General features: G+C 41.3%; 1 protein-coding gene across 7 annotated transcripts in view; it reads right to left on the bottom strand.

Annotated features, from left to right (window-relative positions):
- Window positions 1-23,310, bottom strand: part of LOC102688374 (1-phosphatidylinositol 4,5-bisphosphate phosphodiesterase zeta-1) — a 78,675-nt gene that overhangs the window by 36,889 nt on the left and 18,476 nt on the right. For 3 of the 7 annotated variants that reach the window (XM_069192675.1, XM_069192674.1, XM_015352018.2), the window contains 4 exons: window positions 16,053-16,205; window positions 7,700-7,888; window positions 2,700-2,859; window positions 605-721 (listed from right to left, as the gene is read on the bottom strand). In XM_069192675.1, coding sequence (XP_069048776.1) covers window positions 605-721; window positions 2,700-2,859; window positions 7,700-7,888; window positions 16,053-16,205 — 619 coding nt within the window. The remainder of the gene's footprint in view (window positions 1-604; window positions 722-2,699; window positions 2,860-7,699; window positions 7,889-16,052; window positions 16,206-23,310) is intronic. The other 4 variants (XM_069192678.1, XM_015352022.2, XM_069192676.1 and 1 more) reach the window with 3 other exon arrangements.

Raw genomic sequence — 23,310 nt, forward strand, 5'->3', positions numbered from 1 at the left:
TTGGAATTCCCAAGGCAGAAGCTTTGAAACTAATGAACAATTATCCCCTGTGCCTGGCACACAGAGGAGGGAGTTCACTGCTGCCAAAGACCTGGAGTGAGGAGCAGTTTAGGCTTGACATGAGCCTGGGAGTTTTCAAGGTTTCTCACTTTCACAGTGGTGTTGGAGAGATTAACATCGGGTGTCTATGTGATCAGGGATGAAAAATGTTCTTAAAAGCAAGGAACTTAATGTGGCAATTATGCTACACATGGTCCTTACATACAGTAGCGCATTATTTGGTGACAAAACAAGAGAATAAAATCCCAGAAGCTATGGCACTTAAGCAATTAAAACTTGCTTAAGTCTGAGCTGAAAGACGTTGCAGTAACTGTGTGTTTCTCGGAATAGAAGCGTCTCTGATATTTTATCAGCCACCATTCACATCGATCTGTTTGATGTTTAATGTTTGCGTGCAGTATGTAGATTTAACTGACAGCTGAATGTTTGGTTTTTTTTTAAGCAGAAGCTAGGTTTGCTTTGTGAATTTAAAGATTAAGTTGGGTGTGAATGATAGAAGTTAAGAAACAAAAGGCTGTAGAGGCTGGGAAGGCCGCATGTCTACCTAGCTGTGACCCAACATTCCAGAACTCCTGAGGGTTGTAGTTAGAAGACATCGTTCGAGATCCAGCTGGGTAGATCCTGGTGAGGAACCTGGAATTGTGGAGCGCAAACTCACAGCCTGCAGAACAAAGGACAAAATAGTCACAATGTAACAACCCTTTCATAATCTGAAATGTCCAAGCAGCAGCGAAAAGAACTGTTGTATAATCACTAAAAAAATATGAAAATATCATTGGCTTTACTCAAGTAACAATTATAACACAGTTTCATTCTGTCGGACTCTGAGCTAAGGTGTAATCAAAACAAAGAGGAGAAAACAAGCAATTGCAAAAAGGATGATAATTACATTAACAAAAAAAGACCCCTTTCAATTCAGCATAGCTGGCTGACATTTTGTTTTTTAGAAAATCCATCCACAGCACACATAAAAACTGAATTTCCTTCACTGAGCATGCTTGAGAGAATATGATGAGTCAAGCCTGAGATGCATCAGCAGATGGTATTAGATTGTCTGTACTTTGTGTGATCAGTATTTATAGCTGGAAATACCATACCCTTTAAACATTATTACACACTCACACACCATGTGTGAAAATTCATGTGGTCTCAGAGAATAAAACTGTTCATGAGTACAGCAGCAATCAATATGTTCTCCTTACTCCACTGTCATTGAGGACAATTTTTGCTGGAGTGCTTCTTTGTGTTTTTTTAACTAAAGAAGTTTTTGAATTTCTTTTTTACCGTTTTTTAGAATAGATCGAGATTGACAGACAACATCCAATCTCGTATCAGACCTTTTTCCTCCAGCAAAGACTGTTACAAATCAGCAATACAGTAATCCTATCTGAAGTCGGAGACTGGATAACTCATGCTGTGCATCATGCTGAGGGAAAGTGCAGTGATTGTCACAAGATGCCACTGTCAATGAAATGTTGTGGGTCAGTGGTTTGTCTCTGTCAGGTATTTAAGCCAGGAGAGAGCTAGTGATTTTTGTTGGTGAAAGCACTGGGAGGGTGCTGTTTCTGACTGGCTGGACAAAGAGATCTGCCAGAATTAATCAGTACTGTATGTCATACTGTATGACGTAGGGGTTTATAAACTTAAAATAGGAACAAAGGCCATCAACTGGCAGTATCAAAATGTGCATCAGGAACTTTCCTAAGTACCTGCTGTCTATGTCACGATCGCTAACCCCTCCTCTTAAGGGCGTTCCAGCCCTGCCTCGTTCCCTCCCATTGTCTGCACCTGTTCCCTATTCCCGCTCCCCCTTAAAAGCCAGACGTGGACCTCACTCCTGGTTCCTCATTGATTTCCGTATCGTGAGAGCCCGGGGTCCTGCTGCGTCTGGCTCCGTTATGCTTTTAACTTTCTGTTCCTAGTTCCTGGTTCCCCTCGCCGGTTCCGACCCGGTTCCTGTTCCCCCCCTCCGGATGGATCTCCTGGCTATGGACTTCAGCCCTTGTTTCTGTTTACCCGTTTGGATTTCCTATATGGATTGTTCGCCTGGATTCACTCCCCCCTGGACACCTGTACTGCATGGACACGCCCCCCTGTCTTCAGATCCTACTCCCGCATGAACTTTTCCCTCGTGTACCCCTACCTACCGGATCATGTCGTCTGCATAGGGCCCGGAAAGAACTGTTCGTGACAGTCTAGAGACGTTTGGTCCCTTTGGAGAGTCAACCATTTGTAGGAAAGCCAACTTTGTGATGTAAGGAGCACTAAACAGCAAGAGCTTTATCGGTTTACCTGCACAGTAGTGCCCCTTGTACCACACGCTGAAGCCAGATGTGACTGGTGATGCCTCACGTTATAATTTGCAAGAAAGATGGCATTTATGGACATTTCTTTATTATTTATCTATCCATCAATTAATATTTTTTTATTCTTTAGATTATTGTTCTTGCACCTACCTTTATATTTGTACAATTTCTGACAAACCCTTTAATTTAAACTATCCAAGCAGTAGCAAGAACACCTAGTGTATAATCACTAAAACGTGTCACTAAAAAGAGTTAACATCTATCTGCACATCCTGTCATTTGTAAAGGGTATGCCTTTTTTTTTTGCTCTTTCCAAACAGTATCCATGACTACCTGAGTTTCTGGCCAGTTTACGGGCCTTGTTCTCCCCAAGCGAAGTGTTCTCGTAGAACTTCTGGTTCCCACTGGAATGACTGAAGCTGATGAATTTCACGGACTTTGTATAGATGACAAGATCAGACAGCTCCATGGCTACTGTGATTTTCTTCTTCTGCTTAGATACAGGAAAGACAAAGACAAGAAAAGAGAGAAATCCTAAAATCCTAATAGGTAGGAAAAAAAATGCACAATTTGAAACACTCCAAATGATAAATGCTAGCAAAGATGAGTTTAAAAACAAGTGCACCAGCTAGTGAGTTGGAAAGCCTCTGAAGTTCTGCCATCAAACTCTGTCCAGCTGTATTGTACAAAAGTTAACAGTATATGTACCTTTGTACAAAGACTTTTATTTCAATTTAGCTTCAAGAGATGTTATTTGCCATTTTATTTTCTCAGAATGTTTGCACCAAGTAAGGTTATCAAAAAAACGTCATAAAGTCATAAAGTATGGGGAATGCAGAATAGATGAATAATTCAGAATCTATAGTACAAGCAGCATAAAAAAACCTGGAAAAGTTCAAACTGGGTATAACAACATGGGACCAGAAAAAGATGAAAGATTCAAAATTCTTCTGTGCGCTCATCACTATTTGTGTTCACAAACGCTTCAAAACGTTAACCTCTGTGGGGGGGGAAAAAGGCTGGATGACATTTTTTAATAAAACTGGCAGTACCACATGAACCGATTAAAGTGATGAAGGGTTAATGTAGTGAACGCTGTAGAAGTGAATTACTGCACATTCCTCTCCAATGCAACATCCTCTGAGAGCTAGAAATGTTTAAGAATGAAAGAAATGAAGAACTCTCTCCTGAATTCATAAATGCTACTATAGAATTTAACAAAAAATCTAAACACCAGCACAGATTAGATCAATTCAGAATGTCGGAGAATACAAATATTTTTGGCAATGATACAAGTACAAAGTTTGCCTCCTATTTCCTCAAAGCTTAAATTTACATTTAGGGCAGCAGGATATTGTGGTGGACACTGCTGCTGTCGTACAGAGCCAGGATTCTGCGTTCAATTCTGACTTTGGGTGCCTGTGTTTTGGTTTACTAAGCAATACGTGTAGGACAAGTTTGTTTGGATATTTTAAATTGCCTCTCCCGGGGGTTTTATCTCCAATACCTGTGCGAAAAGGATTTGGGCACCCCATCTCATTAATTTGCCCAGTCAAAGATGTCTCTGTGCCTTTTTTTTTATTTTTGCGCCTATGCGCTCCCCACTTGTCATCACCGACAGATTGCACATACTGTAACTCTAAGTACAGTAGCATTATGTTGTTCAGTATATTAAAATCTCGTTGGATCATAACAGCTATGCAAGGTTGGGCCTGGTCAGTCCCAGATGGGAAACCTCCAAGGATAGCCTGGTGGTTGCTGTAAGGGTAAGTAGTGTTAGTGGATCTGTAGGTGGTGCTCTTTCTACTTTTTCCAACATTTCTCAATCAATGCCCCGGTGAGGTGACTCAAGGCAGGCGCTGAGAGAGATGATGCAATGACGCGCTGCCTACTTGGTCATTAAAGATCACAGGACACTGTTTGTCAGAGTAGGGGTGTTACTGAATCTTGTGTCCTAACTGAATTCCTTTTGGGCTTGTGCAACCAGCTTTCCTAAAGTCTGCCCTTAAAACCTTTAATTCAACTGGTAGAGTAATTTGTCAGTTCTCGACCTGTTCTTCATGTCAAGAGTAAAGATCATTTCATTCTTTGTTTTGGCAGCCGGACTGTCTCTTGCAACCTTAAAGTGAATACACAGGTGACAGGAGGGATGGGGGAATTGTTTTTACCACATGAAAAGGATAGTTACACAAAGTGAATTAAAAAGCTTTGGCTAGGAGTTTGGCTGTGCCTCACATGGAAAACAGCTAGTTCTCCTGACATTATCTGCCTCTGTCCTGCCTCTCAATTCTACTAGATGTGAATACGGTTGATGGGAGCTGAAATGTGCATCCAGTATAATGCAGCCTTTACAAGCCAATTGGGATGTCAGTGCTGACATTTCTGGTTGTAATAAGCTATCTTTAAGGTCACAGTGCTGTTTATTCTGTGAGGGAGCTCACTGTGTCAATGACATCACTTTCTGGAACCATGGTTTTCTTCCTTAATATGTGATGCACAACCACAACACTGGGTAATGTCAGGACTCTGTAGAGTTGTTTAAGTAGACAGAACTTTGTACCCCTGGAAATCTGCTTTCTGATCGCAAAACATATAACAACTGAGGCTGTGCTCCCTTCACTCTGCCATTCTTGTAGTGCTACCGATAATCCTGCTATTCAAATTCATTTTGTACAGTTCCTTAGGTTTTAGTTCCATAGGTTTGTTTTACTTTAAAAAGAGATACAGTATTAGGATTGCTGGGGCCCTGACGTCACCAACTAAAGCTTCCACTCCAATCTAGAATTAAGTGTTAAAAGCACACTCCACTTGCAAATAAAACTGTTTCCCCATGTACAGTAAGAACTAACACAAACAGTACTTGTACATCTCATGCACAATTTGAACTAACAGGCGCATTAAATGAGATTCCCAGAGCTGACACTTCATATTTTTGAGGCAACATAGCCCCTTCACTTCAAGGCATTTTCATTGTGATGAAAATAACTTTTAAGGAAAAATAATATGACAGCACAATCCAATGGCCTAATAAACAATGCCTTGAAATGAATGTTGTCTGAAAACCCCCTTACTGTCTTCTGCAGATTGTTTAATGAACAGTGACTGCCGACACATGCTTTAAGAGTGCAAACACTGCACCTCTGATGCTGGTTTAAATAAGCTCCCAATTCCTTGGATGTGTGTACAAAACATCTTTTTCCCCACTGGCCGTGGCCTTTGATGTGCCACTGATGGAAAGATGAGTTTTCACAAGCTGGATTGGAGTGAGGAAGGAGAATGGAAGTATAAGCAGTTCTCTCATTCTTTTGAAGCTGAGAGAGTTGGGAGTTTCTCTGGGGCATCGGCTCTAGGGTCATTTAATACTAAAGACAGCTGGAGTGGATTTGAAGTCTGTGGCATAAGGGTGATGGGGCTGAACTGATATTGAAAAAACTGACTTAATTACTCAGAAGACAACTCTGATTTACTATTCAGCCAGCACCTTGTAACTAAGCTCAGCTGTGACACATTTATATTTTTAAAGGGGGAATAAAATAGGTCTTTTAATGATTAAGAACTGTGGGCTATCTATCGAGGTACAAGTGGGGTGCTGTGTCAGCATGTGAGCTGCAAAGAAAGTCAAATAAAAAATGAGTTCCTCAGCCAAAATTAAGTTTTGTGGTCTTTTACTATTTTACTGTTCAGCATGGAATCAATCTTTCTTTCAAGGAACATGTTTAAGGTTTATGGTGCATGTTAAGAGCATGCAGTCACTATAAATTATGTGAATGAATATTAATTAACTTTTTCTATTTCACAGTGCTGAGGGGGTGGAGAGATTTCTTCTTTTGCGTACATATAGTCGAAGTTAAAGCCACAGATAATGGTTTCACCCGTATAAGAGCATAGCTCACATTGACCGGTGAGCTGGACATTCATACAGTACAGTATGTATTGAGTTTCACCAGATATATGGGCATATGGAAGGAGAAGAAGTGTCATGAGTGGGTTGGTAATTTCCATATCTGAGCCACAGTGGTTCATCAAGCCAGAGCTTACCCTGGTTGCTGTGGTGTTCTAGTGAGCATATGACCCACCCCCACACACCCCAGATGGAACACCATTCCATTGCAGTGAGTATTCCCTCACAAAGCTGGTCCCTACGTATACAGATGGTTGGACTGCACAACCGGGGTACCTACCTCACTCAAGGGTACCACAGCAGGGAGTCAAACCCACAACCCACCCATCATGAGACCAGGGATGTGATCACTATGCTTCTCAGCCCCAAGGTGTCATAAGCACCTACTCCTTTCTACAGTTTGTTTTCTTCCATTCCTGGAGGAGGTGTTAGGTTTTACACTGCTGGTTGGTAGAAGAGAGTTTTTAATGGTTTTGAAGGAGTGGGGATGCCTGTCTGGCTGAGAATTTAGCATTTTTGAAAATGTAACATGGAGAAGCAAATGAAAAATAAAATGAGCTGGTGAACAAGGGAAAGTGCTGGAGTAGTCATTGTTTTCCATAAGTTTGGGTACATACAGTAGGCACAACCAGACTGGAGTTGTAATGGATCGGGCCGCTTAGTGCCAGAAAGAAGAATTGTGCTGAACATCCGTCTGTTTTCAAAATGAACATCTTGAGTAAGAAGCGAGCAGACAAAAGATGATTGCAGTGTTCCAGGAGGTGAATGTAGAATGTGTACTTTGTAGATAAACCAAGTCAGTTGTGCACACATGATCTAAAAAGACCACCTTTATATGTCTTAGGCTGAAGTTAGGAATTACTGTACTTTAGCTGTTCACTGTCTTTCACTTTCTATACAGAAAAAAAGAAAGAAATCTCTTTAGTTCTGTCTACCAATATAGTGAAACAGTAGGAGCTAAAGCTTTTATCTGTCAAAACCGAAAAACTGATTGACTGAAAAATTGTCAAATTTGTTTGAGAGGTTCATCTGAGGTTCAGGTCCCTATTCTGAGGTTTTAACTTTCTGTTCCTGTTCCCCCCCGCCAGTCCCGACCCGGTTCCCTTTTTTATTCTCCTGGAAGGATCGCCTGGTCATGGACTTATGCTGGTGTTTTGGATTCCCCGTTTGGACTACTTCTTGGATTGTTCGCCCCGGACTCACTTCCCCTGGACACCTCCACACCAAGGACACGCCCCCTGTCTCCATTCCCGTCTCCTCCTACATGACTTTTCCCCCACTGTTTCCTCACTATTCCGGATTGTGTCGTCTGCATAAAGCCCGGAAAGAACTGTTCGTGACAGTTTTCACCTTGTTCAGTATTGGATACTGTATGTTAACAAGCTACACAAACTGAGTATTTGTCACTTGTCTATCTCTGTCACTGACTTACTTTCTTTTCTACCGTCTTTTCCGATTTGGAAAAATGCTTTTTTCTCTTAGGTGTTTCTTCCTCAGACTCCTCATCTTCACTCTCCTCACACTCTCCAACCTCCCCTTGCCTGTCTGTTCCTGTCCTCAGAACGTTGTCCTGCAGGAGGCCAATTTTCTTGTTCTTTATCAGTATCTTGTATTTCAGATCCTGCAGATGAAGTAAATCCAGCAGTCAAGACACCAAACCAATTAAATCCTTATGAGTGTTGTCTTGAGGTCTTGTCTTGTGCAGAAAGTGTCTTAAAACCTGTTCCTTTCAACACCAAGGAAGAGAAATACATGTTTCAAATATCCCTCTTGGTAGACTGCTGCAGTTCACAATTTAGAAGATTATGGATCTAAACAATCTCAATGGCCTTCATGTGGGGAAAAAAAAGTGACTTACACTTTCAAGCAGAATCTTGTATTTGATATACAGGTATTAAACAATGGGGGGTTCCAATACTGCCAGAATGCTGAATTTATTCTGGAAGCTGTACTGTTCTAGAATTACAGTACATCATTTAACAATAAATGGAAACAAAATTAACTCAACAATAATAAAATAAGAATGTTTTGATCAACTAGGAAGAAAAAAAGCACTCTATGCCATAAAAAAGGCGAGACTGATAGCTCTGACTGTCACTAAAGTGTATGCTCACACTCCATTATTGCGGAACACTAAATTGTGGCCTTTATTGTCTAAGAACAATTTTTAAAAAATAAATAAAAATCCCACAACATTATGTTTTTTTCATCTTTTTCTTTACTGGGTTTGCTCGTAATTGGACAGAAGAATTGTGTGGGTGGAATAAATGTGCTAAGTAAATATAGGGTTTTCCTGCCAAGTCAAGTCACTTTCTAGTCTTGAGTGGGCTTGCCTAGCTTCTCAGCTAAGTACATTTGGCAGACTGCACTGAACACAGGATGAATATTAATGCAACTGTGTCCTAGGGCCATTGACAATTTTAGACTAAAGAACTATTTTTTAAGCATTCTCAAAATACTACATAATCATCACAAAGCACTATGCTTCATCAGATTTGAGGCAGGTTGCAATAAAGGACTCGCTATTCTATCGAATACACAGATACAAGATACAAAAGGAATTCGGAGTTCTTTAGTTTTGGCCACTCATAGTACAGTGTTGAAATTTCTGCATCCAGAACAAATTATATTTTTTAGAAATAGTTCTTATTCCAACATACTGTACATTGTCCCTATTCGGGAGAGTTTTGTGTTCTGGGCCATTTATCAATGCTGCTTAAATGATTAATAGGTGTTTGATGACTGATATGAAACACTCGGTCAGTCATGGACAATCTTGATGTTGGTTTTTAAAGGGCATCATGTAAGTTAGATACTGTGGCTGGCAGATTGGCTCTGGAAGAGCTGTATTATTATTAAATTAATACTTCTACTACTAATAATAACCTTTATCATCATTTACATCAGAAAAGCACTCTAATAAGTTAACGGAATGATGGATACTCCTTTCAAAGGCTTTACGGGTAATTTGGAATCTCCTTTCCCACCACCAATGTGTAGCCCCACCTGGCACATACTCACGATACACCAGCTATCAGTGGGGAGGAGAACAGAGTGATGAAGCCAATTCATAGATGGGGATTATTAGGAGGCCATGATTGTTAAAAGACGGGGAGAAATTTGGCCAAGACATGGGGGTAACACCTCTACTCTTTGAGAAACACCCTGGGATTTTTAATGATCACGGAGAGTCAAGACATCGGTTTTACATCCCATCCAAAGAATGGCTCCTTTTTACAGCATAGTGCCCCCACCCACTCTTAAATTAACTTTCTTAAATTAATGTAATTATTTAATTATCCTCACACTTCAAGAAGGCTCCACGGCCAAAACTTTGTGTTCTCTTTTTTTCAGGATGGAATAAACCTATTACTTGTTCCTTTACAGCCTACGCATATGGGGGTTTTCTTTCACAGTCTGTTTCTGAATTAATGTCCTAAATATTGCATATGCATCTATTTAATTAATCATTCATGGAAGCTTTGTAACAATAATTAGTTGTGAAAATAGACAATGCTGCTGCCAAATCTGGATTACCAGAAACATTTCTATTACCTTAAAAGAACCTGGGAATTTTCTGAAGAAAATAGGAAAGCATAGCAAAAGCAACCTGACACTGCAAACTCTCAGCTTTCGGTCAGAAAAACAGCCAACTTGCCTGCCTATGGTCTTACCAAGAGCATATTTACTGTACCGTTGAGAGGTACTACATGATCAAGACCTCATGTATTAATAATTAAGGACCTTCCCTAGAAGATCTGAACACCAGCCAAGCCGTTTTTTAATGAATCATGTGAACAATGGGAAAAAGTACATGGTTTCATCACAACAAGAGGAATTTCAATTAAACGTCACACAGTACATGTGACCTTCACTTCTTCAGAGGTTTTCTGTTTTTGAAGAGTCCTGCTTCGCTTTTATTGAAGAGCACCAATGCGTTCAATGTAACACAGAGGTTTTTCTCCTCTAAACAAGATCAACAATTTAAATACTACCCATCGAGACAACTTACTTACAGAGCTGAGATAAGCTGTTTGGAGTAAAAAATTACAGCCTTTCAAATCTGTCTTTGCCCCAGATGAATAGAGTTTCACAAAGCCATTGAGATACCTCTCACAATGAAAATAATACCCTTTCAATATGATGTAGAGGTTTGACCTGTGTTTTTGTATTGTTGATTTGTTTTTTTTCGGTTTTATTGGTCTTTTCTACTGCTAGACATAAACACAATATTTGAAAGCATAGAAAATCTTCCTCGCAAGGGGAGATTGTTGACTTGTTACACATGCCAGCATGCTAGAATTAAAAAAAAATGAAGACAACACCTCAGAACATAATGAATCATACAGTATTCCAGGAAGGCAAAGAGATAGCAGCTATTCAGTGGCTCAAGATACTCGGTTGAAAGACAACAGCCTAGTTCTGTACACATTGAAGCCAGGACCACCCCTTGTGCAGTAGAGCCAAAGGCAGCTGCAAGGGCACTGAGGGAGGTAGGAGGAGATAAGAAGGAATGGGAGAATATTATTGAATTTAATTACCAGTTATGCAAGAAGCAGTTGTCCCTGTGCTTGTCAGTTACACGCTGGGGTTCATTTGCCTTAAAGACCAAGTATGGAGCAAGTTTCTAAGACTACAAACAAGGTCTGAATGAAAGATGTCATGTTCAAAATGAAACCATTATCAGGGTGATCTCGCCCCCACATAGAATGCCATAAGCACCTTGAGCATCTGTCACTAGAAAGTGGTCTGGAGCCAGGCTTGTGATTGATCATCAGAAGGGGGAGCATACACATTTCATCCCACCAACAAAGAAAAGCAGAACTTATTTTAAATACTCTTAGGTCCAGCTCTTCTGTCTATTCCTTTGTGCCTCTCACTGGTATAACGGGGGATGGAAATGGAACACCTTTATGACCAACAACATGGGAGTCTTTCCCCCTGCAGGTTCAGGCCATTACATAAAGTACCAATAGATCCAACTGCATGCTCCTGTGCAGCTGTCATTGTGCATTCATGAATCTGTCTGTTCTATTACATTCCTCTATGTGGGATGGCTAGATTTAAATGCATTTAATGATTAAGGGTGAAATCAAAGTACTTAAATAGGAAGCCAAACTCAGCACTGTCCTTCTTACTGCATTACTTGGTTTACACTGATTATGAGACTTAAATGTATGGATTTCAGTATAAGAGAACTAGGCAAACTATGGATTATTTCCTAAACCAGCTAAATGAAGCCCTAAAAGATTAATCTGCAGTGCTGAAAATTACATTACAGCTTGTTTGGTTTTTAGTAGCTAATTAAGCATCTCATCCAGCCACTTTCTACTGGAAGACAGGACATCAGCTTAATCAATATCAGTGAGTAGCTTGTTCCATACTCCCACAACCCCTAGTGTAAAGAAGTGCCTCTAATTTTCAGTTTCCAAATTTGTTGATTCTGGAAATGTCCAGTGTTTTGACTGTCAAGGAATTTGTGGATCGGGTTTTCTTGCAGTCATATCTCTGTTTAAGACTGAAAATATTTAGTTCCTGTATTATGTCAGTGTAGGGCATTAGTGTTCATTCCTGTTCCTGGAAGGTCACTGAGTCTTGTGGTTTTCATTCCACTTAATTTGAATCAATATCATAGGATAAAAATTACCTATAACACCAGGTGGACTGCATCCCTTCAGGATCAAAAAAATACTGGTGTTAGATGTTCATTTGAGCCAGAGGAACAGGAATTTATTTTCCTGTTTTACTTTACCGGAGACACACAAAAAAAGTGTCTGATCAAATATGAAATATGCTGTCTGTCACGATTATAGTCCCCCCTCCTTAAGGGTGCTCCAGCCCTTTCACTAAGACTTTATTCTCTGCACCTGTTCCTCATTCCCAGCCCACCTTAAAAGCCAGGCGCTGACGCTCATCCGGGCTCTGCTCTGATTTCCATATCGTGCGAGTCTGGGACCTGGAAGCGCCTGGTCCCGTTAAGGTTTTAACCTCTGTTCCCGTTCCCGTTCCCCGTCCGCCGGTTCTGACCCGGCCTTCGTAGTTTTTAATTCTCTGTTCTGATGGATCTCCTGGTTTTGGACTTACCCTTGCGTTTTGGATTTTCCCCTAAGGACTACTCTCTCGGATTGTTCGCCTCGGCCACACCTCCCCCGTGCACCAGTGCACCTTGGACACGCCCCCTTGTCTTCAGCCCCGTTTTCCTGCATGACGTTTCCCCAGTGTTTCCCCACTCCGTCGGACTGTGTCGTCCGCATAGGGTCCGGAAAGAACTGTTCGTTATACTGTCAATAACAAGCTGCTCTCTACCTCAACAACATATAAGAGGTATTTATTTAGGAAACAGAAACAACTTATAAGTTTTGAAACCTAAAACCTAGGTTTAATCATTCAAAATATATTCAGGTATTTAATTCTAACACTTATACAGTACTTCTAGTTAACCTTAAGAGTTAATGACCTTTTTGTTAGTATTTTGTGAATTACACCTTTTTCTCATTCCAGTTGATGGCTAAATTGAAAACAAATACTCCATTATTATTGTAGACAAAGACAAAAACTTCTGAGAGATTTTGAAGATTAAAAATTTAATTGGAATATCTTGTGCTTTGTCAAAGTTACAGCTAGTGCAGAAGATGACAGATTGAGAAACAGATTTAAAACAAAAAAGGACGTCTCACTCTCATGCTCTACACTGGCTTCCACTCACAGTAAGTAAAGTCTTGATTTTGTTTTACTAATGTGTGTTCCACATAATGTCGGACATTAGGCTATCTTGCAGAGATATTTTATTTTTCCCCACCTTCTGAAGGTCAAGCTAAAGAAAAAAAAAAAGAAAACCGTCTTCTGTGTTAAGGCTCAGCCTCACTGGAATTGCTGTGCTGCATACAAAGCTGCCTTCTGTGCCTATTTTAAAGCTATGCTTGTGACAGACCAACCTTTCCTCAGGTGGCACATGGGGCCTGAAGACATGGAAAAAAACAATGGAAAGAAAAATACTGAGAAGTTCTTCCGTGTACAGTATATACAAAAGGGTCATCAGAGTACCTGTTTCAACACCAGCTGTTATTGTGAATCACTTTATACCAGACATAAGCTAAATGAAACCATTGTGAGAACAGTTGTACAACTTGTTGGGTAAAGACCTGCTCCTGCTTTGGTTTTAAATGCTCATCCTGAAGAAGTGCTCTGGGTGGATTGAGGATTTTAAATATCACTAATACCAGATTCCCTCAAAGTCTTCTCTGTTCAAGACTGAAAAGGTTCAGTTTTTTTTCAGTCTATTAGTGTCATTCCCTAAACTGCAGTCATATTAACCTGCAACTCACAACTGGCAACCCAACCTACTGAAGATAAGCTGTTGGGAGCCTGGCCAGTACCTTAGAGGGGCCAGTAGGAGGTGCTCACCCTGCAGTCTATGTAGGTCCTAATGCGCTAGTATAGCGACAGAGACATGTTGTAAAAAGGTGCCATCCTTTGGATGATGCATAAAACCATGGTCCTGACTCTCTGTAGTCATTCGAAATTCCAAGGTGCTTCTCAAAAAGAGTAGGGGTGTTACCCCAGCATCCTGGCCAAATGTCCCATTGGCCTTTACCAATAATGGCTGCCTAATAATCTCCATCTCTGAACTAGCTTCACCACTCTGTTCTCCTTCCCACTGAAAGCTGGTGGGTGGTGAGTGTACTGGAGCACTATGGCTGCCATCACATAGTGTCCAGAAAAGCACTATATAAGTGTAAGGATTCTTAAAATGACATGCCTGACAAATACACAATTTCGGGTTGTCCTTGCCATGTAGATCAATGGGAAGTTCCCACAAACATCCATCAATTCATCCATTTCCTAACTGCTTCATCCAATTCAGGGTCACAGGGGACCTGGAGCAAGAGCACACACAGACAAGCACAGACACACAAACCCACACCGGGGCTAATTTTCCCAGAAGCCAGTATGCCTTTCGACTGGGGTAAGAAATCAGAGCACAGGGATGACACCCATGTGAACGTGGGGAGAACATCCAAACTCCACACAGATTGCACCCCGATCCAATATTGAACCCAGAGCCCAGTGCTGTGAGGCAGCAAGGCTAACAGCTGCACCCCAAACACAGGGATACAAATAGGCATCTGCACATACAGTATACTGTTTATGTACAGTACAGTAGTGTCAAACATGGCAGTACACCTTGATGTGTTTTGGTCACCTTCATCCAAACTGGCTGCACTTTTAAAAAAAAATCAGGAGACGAAAGACAATACTAGCCCTTGAACAGGAGATGCTGTCACGATTATAGTCCCCCCTCCTTAAGGGTGCTCCAGCCCTTTCACTTTAGATTTAATTCTGTGCACCTGATCCCTTTTACCCAGCCCACCTTAAAAGCCAGGCGCTGATGCTCATCCTGGCTCTGCATCTGGTTTCTGCACCGTGCGAGTCCGGGACCTGGAAGCGCCTGGTCCCGTTAAGGTTTTAATCTCCGTTCCCGTTCCCTATCCACCGGTTCCGACCCGGTTCATGGTTTTTAATTCCTTGTTTTGATGGATCTCCTGGCTTTGGACTTACTCGTGTGTTTTTGGATACCCTCTAAGGATTACTCTTTTGGATTGTTTGCCTCGGCCACACCTCCCCCGTGCACCAGCGCACTTTGGACACGCCCCCCTGTTTTCAGCCCCGTTTTCCTAGTGTTTCCCCCACTTCTTCGGATTGTGTCGTCCGCATAGGGTCCGGAAAGAACTGTTCGTTACAGATGCCAAGTATCAGCTACGTAAAGGAGCAGGAGCAGAAGGCATTCCTTTCAAATAAGCAGCAGAAGCTTCAGGCCTCAGTGCATGGGTGTCAAAGTGGTGGGTATAGAACAGTAATTCCAAAGAGCCTCGAGGGGCACCTCTTCATAACATCTGAAGGACCCACTCAATTTAAACCTATTGTAAATTGAGAAATAGCCACCAGTGAAACAAGGAGCAGAATTCCCTTCTCCCTTTTGTGCGTTTTTATCTGTTACTCTCAAAATACCAAAGAGATGCTCATAAAAGCTGCTAGGGGTCCGAGTTCTACAATGTTGTCAAGGCACCCTATCTGCAGCTCAGCACTAAGAGATTACATGCAGTAAGTGCTGAACCTGGGCAGTGCCGCTCAATCTGCGGAATTGTACACAGTAAAAGAATGGGGAAAGAAATTCCCCAAGTCGATAAAATAAAATTAAACTTCCACGAGTATCAGAGGAGGAAGAAACAAACTACACTGTAAGTCATAAGAGATCAAAAATAGATTTTGAAACATTCATAGTATTAGAATAAAACACTTTAATAACACCACACAAAACAAAACCACAATAAAGCACCAAGACATCATAGCTGCCCACGTCTTTCTGTAGACATGGTATCGCTTGCCTTATGCATTCAAACTTTAATATCTCCAAGCACTACATTTTCAGAGCTAAAATAAATATTCCGCAAGGAACCACGACTGAACAACAATAATGCTAGATACTATCACTCCTCCTTTTTATAAAAATGAGATATACTATATCTATGTTCCATATTTCATTTAATCAAAGAAGGAAATCTTTTTCGTTGTGTCACCACAGTAAAGCCCTCTGATTTTACCCATGATTGTATTTTAAATCAGAAGTTGGGAAAAAAAACTTTTTTTGAACAGATAACCCTAAAATCTGCCTTACTTGCAGGATTCTCACAATGTTGTATACAAAGTGAAGACAAATCGAAGGTTCTCTAAAACGAAGAAGAGGAAGACATGAACAACTGGGGGGCAGGTGGGGAGAGACTCACGTTGGGGGAGGGCAGCTCTCTGGAGAAGTTGTTGTTGACAGTCATGTCCAGCAGTCTGTTTCCCAGGATTCCTCTGAGGTAGCGAGCCATTATCTCCTGCTGGGGAGGTGTACAGTGGTTCTCCAGGGAAAGGATCACAGGGTAGGGGGAGACCTGCAGATTGTAGAGTCAGTAAGTCTCGTCTGAATCTTGGTACTGAACAGACTTTAATGCTGATACTCATTACAGTTATCCAATAGTACTCTGTGAGCTTAAAATATATAAAATATAGAGTGTATATAATTTAAAATTGATAGTTCCATTTCAAAATACTTTGATATGTAGCTCATTATGAGCTCTAAAGCACAAAACATAGCAAGATGTTTTGTTTCTATAAAGGAAATATACATTTCAGAACACAGAACACACTTCAGCTCTTTAACATTATCACCATCATACTGTACTATAGGTCTGATGTTTTGGACTCAATTAAGCTTATGTGGAAGAAACCGGAGGCTCTTTTTAAGCCAGTTGATAGATATTCTACCTTTCAAATTGGATTTTAGCACCAAATGAGACAACTAGCTGTGTAACTGCTCAGTAATTACTTGGTACTGCACTGGACTGTCACAGTATAAATATGAATATCAATCAAGCTCATAATAACTTTTTTAAATGCCATGTGACTACAGGAACTTGTTTTTCAATTCAAACCATCCAAAGCAAAAAAAAAATACAGTAGCAGTGTCTCAACCATTAAGTCACAAAATGGAAAAGTAAATTCAAGAGTTAGGGCAGTTCATCCCAATATCTGTACTGTTAAGTGGACAAGAAAGCATACGACTCCCCCTGGATAGGACACCAGTCCATTACAGGGTTATCCCTAATAATAATAATAATAATAATAATAATAATAATAATAATAATAATTGCTTACACTTATATAGCGCTTTTCTGGACACTCCACTCAAAGCGCTTTACAGGTAATGGGGACTCCCTTCCACCACCACCAATGTGCAGCATCCACCTGGATGATGCGACGGCAGCCATAGTGCGCCAGAACGCTCACCACACATCAGCGATCAGTGGGGAGGAGAGCAGAGTAATGAAGCCAATTTATAGAGGGGGATTGTTAGGAGGCCATGATTGATAAAGGCCGATGGGGAAATTTGGCCAGGATGCCGGGGTACACCCCTACTCTTTTCGAGAAACACCCTGGGATTTGTAATGACCACAGAGAGTCAGGACCTCGGTTTTGCGTCTCATCCGAAGGACGGTGCCTGTTTACAGTATAGTGTCCCCATTACTACACTGGGGCATTAGGACCCACATGAGCCGCAGGGTGAGCACCCCCTGCTGACCCCACTAACACCTCTTCCAGCAGCAACCGGATAACGGTCACACCCCACATTCCTGCCCTAGAGGGCCCTCCACTTCTCCAGATATTAGTCCTGTGATTGTTGCTAAGCTCCCTAGCTGTACCCAGTTACAGTATGTGTACTGCTATTTAAAGTTTAGCTCCTCCAGTCCTCGGGGCTCAACACACTAGGACCTCCATGTTTTGCCTGTGTTCATGTTTTCCCCCTTCCTGGGGATTTTAACCTTGATGTATCCCAGGATGGATTAATTATTGATGGACCCCTGGACTGTGCCCTGACCTGCCTTTGGACCTGCTTGGATTTGGACGCCATTCTTTGTCTCCCCTGTTCACTGTCTCCTCTGTGTGTTTTCCCATACCACGCCTCCTAGTTTCTCCAGCTCTTACTGCATCACAGTAAGGGTCTGCACCAAAACCCGACACGGACTACAGACAGTGGTCGTAACAGTAACCCCTCCCAGCAATGCTAGGCCCATTTATACAGCTGAATGGACTTGAGCAACTGTGGTAACTACAGTATGACTTCATTTAGGTGCACAATAACACTGTCTGCAGTGGGGACTTGAATATAACCTCTTTTATAAGTCTAAAGCCTTAACCTTAGCACTATGCCACCCTCCATTTACAGCAATGTGGTGTCACAAAATCTGAATTATACTAAACTCCCCCATTGCTTTTTAACAAATAAAAAGTCTTATAACCTTCCATCCTGGCACAATAGCTGAATAAAGGCATCTGACTCCTGTTTCCTGGGGTCTTAGTTTAATAATAATAATAATTTATTACACTTAAATAGTGCTTTTCTGGACACTCCACTCAAAGCACTTTACAGGTAATGGGGACTCCCTTCCACCACCACCAATACAAGTATTATGCAAGGATAACTTCGGCCCGCCTATGACAATTTATCCCTTTGGAATATTGTATCATTGGCTCTGCTCCCTTCCCTTCTTCATGCCAGCAATAAGAAAATACTAATGGTTACAGAACAAGGCCATTGGACCCATCTCGTCTGTCTGGTAGTCAGTCGTTAATTGAAACGGGGTTCTCAAAAGAAACAACGGTATCAGCTTCAACATCATGTCTGGGTAGCTTGTTTCATACTCGGACAACTCTGTGTAAAGTGTTCTGTTTGGAAGATCTCCTGTGGGCTGTCTAAATTAGTGCCTTTAAGGATTTTGAATACTTGTATCAAGTCCCTTTGTAATCCCCGCTTTTTGAGAGGAGAAAGGTTTAATTCCTTCAGCTTGTCAGTGCAGGACATTCCCTTATGTCCTAGAAGGAATCAGGATGCTCTTCACTGGATGGATTCCTGAGTAGCGTTATTTGGTCTATAATGTGGTGACCAAAACACTTAAAACTCTAAACGAGGCTTTGCTAGTTTATTTTACGATTTCACGTAACATCCGTCAATTTGAATTCTTTGCTTCTGACTGTATACCCTTGCATTTTTTGTTTGCCTTCACTACATTGTCTAGAGGATATAAATAATGTGTCAACATAAACACCCTGTTCTTTTTCCCCCAATAAGTAGCTTCTTCACTGAGTTTCCCCATTTTGTTTGCTCAAAACGTCATCTGCTATGTGTGCTCAGTCGTGAAGTTTATCTCAGCTTTTGTTTGCCTTTTTATTCTTAGTATTTGATCCTGGCCACCCCCATTCAATATTGGCACTTCCACATGCAGAGGCTTATTTCCTTAATTGCCTCATGAAAACATCAATATTAGCTTGACTAATTAAGTGTTCCACTTCATCTATTTTCTTCTTTGATTTTCTAGTGCATTTTTTCATGCTGTACTTTCACTCAACTGGGTGTGGTGTAGTTCCATTCTTGCTCTCGTTTTTTTTGTAAGAAACAGAAAAAAGGCACTTAGTGGTAAACAGAAAGCTGGCATTAAGCCAGAAATGTGCAATTCCCTATGTGCAAGCGAGTCCGTCTTGATTTAATTTGCGCCTGCATTTCATTTGAGAGACTGGCTCATTAATTGATTAATTGGCTGGTTAATTTTAATAGCTTCTTTTAAATTTTCTGTTTAAGTGCTGATGAATGAAAGCCTACAAGCTGTATAATGTTTTGGGAAGTGTTACTAGAATTTCACTAGCACAGAGAAAACAGAATAGTGTGAAGCATGGTGGACTATCTTAAAACTACTGTACATAAGCCACAGCTGAAATCTGCTTGGAGGCAAATCTTGTAGAGCAGTCATGTCTTCTTCAAGGCTTTGGAAAAGAAAATTTCAGCAGACTTGTGAGTCTAATAGGAATTTGCGAACTCATAATGCAAGTGGACTGAGGCAGGCAGTCCTGCAATTCATATAATTGCACATGTCACTGTAGCTTTCCAAGGTACGTGCAAGAGCAGAAGGAAGTTCTCAGAATAAGAATTACCAGAATACAGATTTTGCTAAAAATCACCCGACTGAACAGTTCATGCAGTTTTAATTTTCAACCTACAGTAGTGTTAAAATGTTCCTCAAAAATCCTTTTAAAATCCCTTCAATTAATGGTTATTCTATCTAGAACACTTCAATACATCCATCTATATTCTAACCACTTTATCCAATACAGCGTCAGGGGGAAGCCGGAGCCTATCCCAGCAAGAAACAGGCATAAGGACGGAAACACCCTGGACAGAATACCAGTCCACCACAGGGAACACACAGGCACAGGAACTCACCAAAGCCAATTTTCCCAGAAGCCAATTACTCAAACCAGTATGTCTTTGACATGTGGGAGTAAAACAGAGCTCCAAGTGGTAACCGTGCAAACACAGGGACAACATATAAACTCCACACACACACAGTACCTCAGGGCCCCAGAGTTGCAAGGGACCTCCTGTAATTCCAGGACCACTGTGCCTCCTGTAATTCAATACGTTTATAAATCAATTCACTTACATTAAATGACGGCTTGTCTATGGTGTATTTGCTTGTGAAACCGTGCTTCCTAAGAGGATGCGCATACTAATTTATGTTGTTCACATGGGTTCTCACAATGGCTCCCTTGTCCCTTGGCTTTCTGTACGTGAGCCACTGTTGCTTGTACAGAATGTCACTTATCTCAGCAATACTGGCGTTTGCTTGTAGAAGGAACTGGTATTTTCCAGAGCTGTAAGCACGAATCGGGTTTTGTAGATCACGGTCAGCTCTGGGGTGTGCAGTTCTTGGCTTTAGTCTTTCCCTGCTCCGAAAGGAGTAGGGCTAATGGCCCCGAGGAGGCCGAGTTCAATCTTTTTTCGCAGGGGTCCGCCCAGCTCAGCCCTCTCTGGGACTTACAGGTAAGAGGATTATATGAAAGAAAGTCAGGTGACACGGAGTATGTCCATATCCTGTCAGTTTTCAAATAAAACAATGTTGAGGCAGAGCGGTTTTGATGGCCAGGCCATGCTGAAGACAGATCTGTCTGAGTGCCAGTATTGATTTTCCCACTGGAAAAAGAACATTGAAGTGAAAGTCTCGGTTTTGTGAAAGCTTACTTATTTCACCAAAGTGAAACAAGTGGTAAGTTCCAACAGATATCAATTACAGTATATTCCATTATTACAGCTGTAATATGGCCATTTTATATTGTAGCGGTCATCCTCCCACTAGATTTAAGGACTCACAGGAGCAGTGGTGCTGGCATGTGGAGCGAGTGCTTATTTTGCATCTGTAATAACCCCTCACAATAGCATTCTTTGTGCCCCAGCCCTCCTACCAGGAGGTCTGTAGAGAAGGGTGCCACAGCATAGGACCACTGTGGTAGTGGAAGTCTGTCCAAGGTGACCTTCATCAAGTGTTTCTCTCATTTGCACTGTGTCCACTGCTGCTAGCCTCAGTTTGCCTAAAATTTAATGAGGACCTACTGAAATTGCTAGATGCATTACAACTATTTTTCAGCATAGCAACTGATACTGTACACCTTCCCTAATGATATCAAAACAATGTTGATTACAGTTTAACAAAACAAACTTTTCAGTACATTTATCATTGACTATGATATTCTGGAAGCAATAAAACCACACAATGATCAGATTACTTAATTATGACCTATTTTTTTATAATGTTTCTGAACTCCTCTTCAAGTGAGATACTGAGATCGGTAGGATAATGTCAAAAGCTCCTCGATTTCCATCTACCAATTTTATGCATTATGTGGTTAGGTTTATCTACTGAGATCTTAATTAAAAGAACAGTCTTTAGCTTCGTTTTTCATCCATCTCCTAACTATTATCCAATACAGGTTGACTTTGGGCTGTAGGAGGAAACCAGAGCGCCCAGTATCTTTCAGATCATTAGTATCAAATGTGGCTCAGCCTGTGAAGGCACCTAAGATCACTAGTTCATATCACACAAGAACAGAAGAAACGCTACAACCGAGAGGAGTCCATTTGACCCATCTAGCCCTTTTGATAGTTAGAACCCAATTGGGATCTCAGCCTTTCTTTCCTGAAAGAAGCCAGGATATCCCACAACCCTTTGTGTATAGAAGTGCCTCCCGTTCTCACTTTTAAATGCACTAACAGTTTTCACTTGTGTCCTCTGGCTCATGGTTCACTGTTGGCTCTCAAGAAGTCTGCCAGGTTGACTATCTTTAAGGATATACTTGTATAAGGGCTATCTCTTCATAATTTTCTATATAAGATTTAAAAAAACACATCTGATATTGCACATCTTCTCTAATGAAAACAGTAGCAGAACATGACAGAATTGGCCTCAAACAATCCCCTACCCAGATTTTTTGGGGAAATAAAAATGAATTTACAATCAGCTTCTCTTGTAATTCCTTCAGCCAGGAAATGCAGGACATTCTCTTCAGCCCTATGATGCATCTGGTTGTTTCAGAATATATCTTCCACATTTCTCTAGATCTCCACACTGCCACTCAATGTCATTAGCCATCTATGACAAGATTTTTTTTTCCAGTAGATTCCTCAAGAATAAAGAAAGGACTTGAGTCAACCAGACGTTATGCTGGAGACCAGCTAGTCAGAAAGTGATAGACACTATGCAGGTGACAAGGAAAACATTAACAGGATGATTAGTGAAATCCAAATACAAGGTCTAAAGACTAGCAAAAAGGTCAAAAGCCAGAAGAGAGACAAATCATACAATACCCAAGACAAGATCCAGAAATCATGGTCAAAAGACAATCCCAAAGTCCATAAACCAAGAAGCAGTCGAGGGAGACTTGCTGGGGTATCAACTGTGTAGCTCACCAAGTGAGACCCAATACTGAGCAAGATTGGCACCGAGCACAGGGTTTAAGTAGGCTGGAGATGGAAGGCGTGGTGATGAAAGAGTACTGGGATTGGCTAATGAAGCCTGGCAGCTCTACACCTCTGAGTAGATGAGGTAGGCCGTGGCGGTATGGGTGCCCTCTGGTGGCTGGATGCTGGTACTGTAACACCAGATGCATCCTCAACCTGTCCCCAATTACCTGGTCAGTGCTCTGTGAGCTGCAGAGGCCAGTGATGCTGCATAGTCAGAAAGAACCGCATCTGTTCTCCCTGCATCAACCTAGCTGCTGTCTTCACTATGTGGAATGAAGGGGAGAGGGAGTGCCTGCCTGTGAGGACAGGATTTCTGCACCTCTTGTTTGCTGGTATAAGTTGGCAGTCAAGGACTGATGTTTCCAAATTGGTTTAACACACAGAAAAATAACCAAGATTTGCTTGATTTGGAAATAATTGCATAAATCCACAAGGAATCTTAAAAAAAAAGGCATTCAACAACACATGCTTCAGCTGCCCTCCCCCACCCCCCCTCACTGACACCCACACGGTTTAATTTCCTTGAACAGATTTACTTTGGGGCAAAATAAAACATAGCAGGATAAAAAAAAATCCTCTAAATTCCATGCATGTCTCATCTTTTTTTTACCATGAAAGTAATCTGTGCAACGATCAGACAGGAGATAATG

This window comes from Lepisosteus oculatus, chromosome 7 (genome assembly GCF_040954835.1).
Source record: "Lepisosteus oculatus isolate fLepOcu1 chromosome 7, fLepOcu1.hap2, whole genome shotgun sequence".
Lineage (NCBI taxonomy): Eukaryota > Metazoa > Chordata > Actinopteri > Semionotiformes > Lepisosteidae > Lepisosteus > Lepisosteus oculatus.